This window comes from Danio rerio, chromosome 19 (genome assembly GCF_049306965.1).
Source record: "Danio rerio strain Tuebingen ecotype United States chromosome 19, GRCz12tu, whole genome shotgun sequence".
Lineage (NCBI taxonomy): Eukaryota > Metazoa > Chordata > Actinopteri > Cypriniformes > Danionidae > Danio > Danio rerio.
Window position 1 is genome coordinate 43924001 of NC_133194.1, and position 6000 is coordinate 43930000.

Below are 6000 nucleotides of genomic sequence, written 5' to 3' on the forward strand. Positions count from 1 at the left end.
GTGAGATCTGCTTCCTTTATCACTGTGCTGTTTATCTGGCATAGCAGGAGATGGCGACACTCTCACACACTCTGACAGGCATGGTGGGCGGGGTGAACTAGTCCATTTGTATTAAAGGCACAGGCAACAAAAACAGCTACATTGTGTTCAGAGCAGAAATTTTCAATATTCTGAAAGGTCTAATAAATAATCTGATGGGTGTTTAGGTGTTTTAAGCTGAAACTTTACAGACACATTCGGGAGACACAAAAGTCTTATCTTAAGTGGTTAAAAATGTACCCCTTAAGCACAGTTCACAATTAAACACCCCAGTTGGGAAAATGTACCTTTAACAAGAACACCCACAGTGAGAATATTGTATGTCGTGATAAAATCTTCACAATTACCTCAGCAAGAAGGTTTGATATGGTTACATGGCTAGGGTAGAGAATGTCTGTAAGCTATTATTGTGGGTCTCGGTGTGGGTCACTGAGAGGCGCTGGAGTTTTGGCAGGTGTCAGAGAACAGAAACTGAACGCGACCTTCTGGGTTTCTTTCAGAAGATGAAGAGGAGGATGAAGAGGTCACGGAGCCAAAAGCTGGGCCTGAAACTGATCTGCAGGAGGAGGAAGAAAGCAAGGACACAAAAGAAGGTAAGAGAGTCGGTGTAAATCTCACTAAATCATCAAACCAAAAGCGATGTCTCAAAAGCAGAAGGGATTTCAACATTATTTTAATTTTAAAGTCCTATCAGAACATTTGTAATTATGTTCATTTCTGTCTGCACACATCTGATTATTAATAGCAACCAGTACATATATAGTACATATATTCATCTATTGTTAATCTCTATTCATAGTCAATACAACCTGTACATAATGTTTATAGTACATCCATCTGTAAATATCACCATTCTTCTATAACTGCACTTTATAACTTATACCTTTATCCTGCACCTGCTGCTATTGCACTCTTAAACTGCATTTCTTTGCCTTGTACTTGTACATGTTTAATGACAATAAAGTTGAATCTAATCTAATCTAAAATCACAATACAGCGTTACACATTTTTTGCTTTTATGGACTTACACTAATTCTACAACCTGACATAATTAAAGGTAAATATTATATTATATTATATTATATTATATTATATTATATTATATTATATTATATTATATTATATTATATTATATTATATTATATTATATTATATTATATTATATTATATTAATAATTTAATGGATATCAAATATATTTAAAAGTTTCAATTATGTATTGTCATCGGAAAGACCAAAATTTCTTTCTTTATTTACACTTTCTTTCTTTCTTTCTTTCTTTCTTTCTTTCTTTCTTTCTTTCTTTCTTTCTTTCTTTCTTTCTTTCTTTCTTTCTTTCTTTCTTTCTTTCGTTCGATGTCCTTATATTAAGATTTCTTTTAAACTGTTGTTTATAAAAAAGCTCAATATGATGTATATTTTTGTTTTATTAATATTCATAGTTATAAATTCAGAAAAAAATATTTTAATATTAATAATTTAATTATTTAAATTTAAAGACCTAAATTAAAGTCCTATCATTGTATTTTATTCTATTAATATTTGAATGTAAATAAACCATTTATTAATATTTATATTATATATTCTCTGCAAGCACAATAATTTATGGTGTGTAAATTTTGTTTTTATTATTTATTTATTTATTTCCTTATAATAAGAATTTTTTAACCGTTATGTATAAAAATCTGTGTAAATATTATGCATACTTTAATGTTTTTAAAACATTTATAGTAATAAAATCATTAAACAATTATTTTACAAGTGTCCTTTCAGAGGGTGGCGCGATGCTGCAGTGGATAGCACTGTCGCTTCACAGCAAGAAGATCGCTGGTTCCCACCTCGGCTGGGTCAGTTGGCATTTCTGTGTGGAGTTTGCATGTTCTTCTAAATATTATATTATATTATATTATATTATATTATATTATATTATATTATATTATATTATAGTATATTATATTATATTATATTATATTATATTTAATATATTATATTATATTATATTATATTATATTATATTTTATTATATTATATTATATTATATTATATTATATTATATTATATTATATTATATTATATTATATTATATTATATTATATTATATTTATTATATTATATTATATTATATCATATTATATTATATTATAAAATACAACAGTTTATTTTGTTTTCTTTAATATAGTGTGTATGTAAAAAAGAAAAACAAAATCTATAATATGTCCTAACTAAATATATGAATTAGCACCAAAAACTTTCCTCTTCTGAAAACATGTTCCCAAGTCCACCTGGCACAGATTTAGCAGATTAGTTTCTGCACGCTGATCACAGAACAGCATGTGCTCCGTTCAGAAACTTCTCTTTACAGTAACGACGCATGTTCCGCACACATGTGCCAAAAGTGCCAATAGAAACCATAACAGATCTATCTATAAATTTCCCAGATGCACTGAAAAGTTCCAGTTCCTTCTGTGTTGGCAGAGCTGGGAGTTTATTGTCGCCTTCTTTTGATGTTTCAGAAGGAAATACATCCTGTTAGCGGTTAATAAGCCATGGGTGGAGTGACATGACATTGAGGGGTTTATTAAGATGACATAGTGCCTCTAATAATCTGATTTACAGCTTGTGCTGGTATGCTAGCGATGCTAGTCTCAATGAATTAGGGTGTTTATCTTGCCATTGTAGTACAGTTTGCTTACTGTAAAAGAAAGTGAGCATTAATATTACACTGTAGTGACAGTGATATTTATTGTAGTTTGACATTTTTATCTATGAATAGCTTTCATTACAGAATGAATAAATAAAATAATAAATAAATAAAAAGTTAAAAACTTTTTTGCATTTGGAATTGCTTCAGAATTCTGTCTTTTAGTTTCATTATTGTGAATTAGTTTTTTTTTTACTGAACAAAGTCTTAACTCCAAGAAAAAGTCACAAGTATGAGATATACAGTTAGATTTGTAAGATATAAACATGAATTTGCAAGACAAAATATCAGATTTCTAAAATCATAATTATGAGATAGATAGATGGATTCAAAAGTTGAAGCAAACATTTCAGGGAAAAAGTTGAAATTCTGAGAAATAAACTCAGAATTTCAAGCAAAATGTTGAAATTTGGGAAATAATATTATATTATATTATATTATATTATATTATATTATATTATATTATATTATATTATATTATATTATATTATATTATATTATATTAATAATTTAATGTATATCAAATATATATGAAATTTTCAATTATGTATTGTCATCAGAAAGACCAATATTTACTTATTTGTTTATTTTTAATTTCTTTATTTATTTAGTTATATATCCTTATATTAAGATTTCTTTTAAATTGTTATTTATAAAATAGCTAAATATGCTGCATAATTTAGTTTTATTAATATTCATAGTAATAAAATTATTTAAAAATAATTTTAATATTAATAATTAAATTATTTTAATTGAAAGTCCTATCATTCTATTTTATTTTATTAATATTTAAATGTAAATCAAATATTTATTAATATTTCTATTATATATGCTCGGCAAGCACTGTAATTTATGGTCTGTATATATATATATATTAGCCTGGTGATGAGCGCTGCCTGGTTTTCTTCAAATTCCTCGCCTGGCATTCACTGCAATGCGTTCAATTTAAGTCTCATCAGATCAAGGAGTTTAGTTTCTTATGATCTGAGAGTCCTTCAGATGCCTTTTGGAAAATTCCAGGCAAGGAGTGGCTTCCGTCTGGCCACTGTACCATACAGACCTGATTGGTGGATTGCTGCACAGATGATTGTCCTTCTGTAAGCTTCTCCTCTCTCACGCTGAAGCATCGGGGTATTGATCACCTCCCTGACTAAGGCCCTTCTCCCCTGATCACTCAGTTTTTTAATAAGGCTATAACATAAAATTGCTGAATGCTGAAAACCTGTAACCATTGACATCCATTGTACACAGTAAAACATTATCTACAAATTAGCAGTTTTCTCCTATTTATTTATGCTTTTGAATTGCATTATGGGATGCATTGATCTTCCAAAAATCTTTTAACTTTGTAAAGTCAGGAAAAATTATTTTTATTAACATTTTTAATCGTTTAAAGTGATTATCTGAGTTGGTGTTGTATATTATGCTACAAAAAATGTGTAATAAGTACTTTTACACAGACTTATTTCTCTATGTATTATTTCTTACATTATTCTATATATTCTATACATTATATTGCTTAAAATGACTAAAATGTCAATAAAAGTCACTTTGTTAAACTGTAGAGTTGAATGTTGAACATCAAAAGTCGACAGAGCGGAGATCAACATCCCATAAAGCAACTCACAACCATATATGAACAGAAAATAAACACAAAAGTGTAGGAAAATTATACATTAGATGTCAATGGTTACAGATTTCCTGCATTTTTCAAAATATCTTCTTTTGTGCTTAACAGATGAAATACAGCTTTGAAACAAGTGAAGGGAGAGTAAATGAATTTTCATCCATTTAATTACCATCTCCGCTACTGTACAGTACAGAACACTTCTATTCTTACCTGTGCTGATTTTACCAGCTCATGTTTTGGGCCTCCCACATGTCGAAATCCCCAAAGTCACCCAACAGGAGCGGCGGAGCGTTGAGCGGCCACTCGCGTGTGACCCTGCAGCCATATCAGATGGCATTCCCGCTGGCCGAGGGCCGGGCTTATCGCACCGCGGCATTCTGGGTCAGGCCTGATCGAACTTTAATGTCACTAGACCCCAGCAAGTGGACTTCAAAGCCAGCGGAGAGTGCATTCTTTGTGCAAGTGTACAGGGTAAATAACTGGAGAGAGGCCGGACAGAGGCAGACTGTGAAAGCCTTGACTTTGATCACGCTTTTGTCTTCCTTATGACTCATCAAAAAAAAAGGCACGCAAATCAAGTGGGCTCAGATCAAAGGGACGGGCCCCTAATAGTCTGGGAGAAAATGGAGAAACGCAATAACATCAAAAAAGGAGGGCGTGTTGTGATTATGAAAAGAGTGTGTGTGTGTGTGTGTGTGTGTTCGCTAATGTATTTACTTATTCATTTAGTTGTTTGTTTGCTGTGTTTGAGCCCACGTCTCTCTACTAATTGGGTTAATAATAAAAGCACTATGAAAAGTTTTGAAAATACAATGAATTAATATTTTAACAAACGCAAAAATTACTAAATATATTACATTTATTTGAAATTTTGTCATTTTTAGAGTGTTTTAGGGATTTGAGCAACACATTCTGATTTTCTTTTTTTTCCATCATATTACTCTTATTTTAATTGTAATGGGCTGGCCTGTGAAAACTGTAAGTTTTAGAACCACCAAATTTAACAGAATGGTCCCGAATCTCTCTCACTACTTATCAGACTACAAGCACACACTCTTGTTGGGCTATAGGTGGCGCAGTAATTAGGTAAATTTGTGGTTTAGCTTTTATCTCCACAATATTTTAATTAGCATTTTGATTTGTACTGATATACAATGCTCAGCATAAATGAATACAACAATGAATAATGATTGAATTAAATGTCCCCTTTTTAATAATTATATCTCAATAAATATGGACAATAGATTTTGGTGCATTTAAACAAAACAGCTTTGTTAAACTAAATTCTCTATTTTTATGGTTTTCTTGATTTTTCTACTTTGTTAAAATATTTTTTGCTTTATTTATTCATTTTCCTTCAGCTTAGTCCTTTGAACTGCCAACTTATCCAGCATATGTTTCACACAGCGGATGCCCTTCCAGCTGCAACCTAATACTGGGAACGCATTCACACACATACACTATGGCCATTTTTGTTTATTCAATTCATCAATAGCTCATGTATTTGGACTGTGGGGGAAACTGGAGCACCCGGAGGAAACGCCAACACGGGGAGAACATGCAAACTCCACACAGAAATGCCAACCGGCCCAGTCAGGGCTCAAACCAGCGACCTACTTGCTGTGAGGCAAC

The 6000-nt window shown here is 31.1% G+C and overlaps 1 protein-coding gene across 5 annotated transcripts in view; it reads left to right on the forward strand.

Moving 5' to 3' along the window:
• The window catches only part of dync1i1a (dynein cytoplasmic 1 intermediate chain 1a), a 186054-nt gene that overhangs the window by 110065 nt on the left and 69989 nt on the right, over nt 1-6000 (forward strand). For all 5 annotated transcript variants that reach the window (XM_073931923.1, XM_073931925.1, XM_073931924.1 and 2 more), the window contains one exon: nt 540-632. In XM_073931923.1, the coding sequence (XP_073788024.1) occupies nt 540-632 (93 nt within the window). The remainder of the gene's footprint in view (nt 1-539; nt 633-6000) is intronic.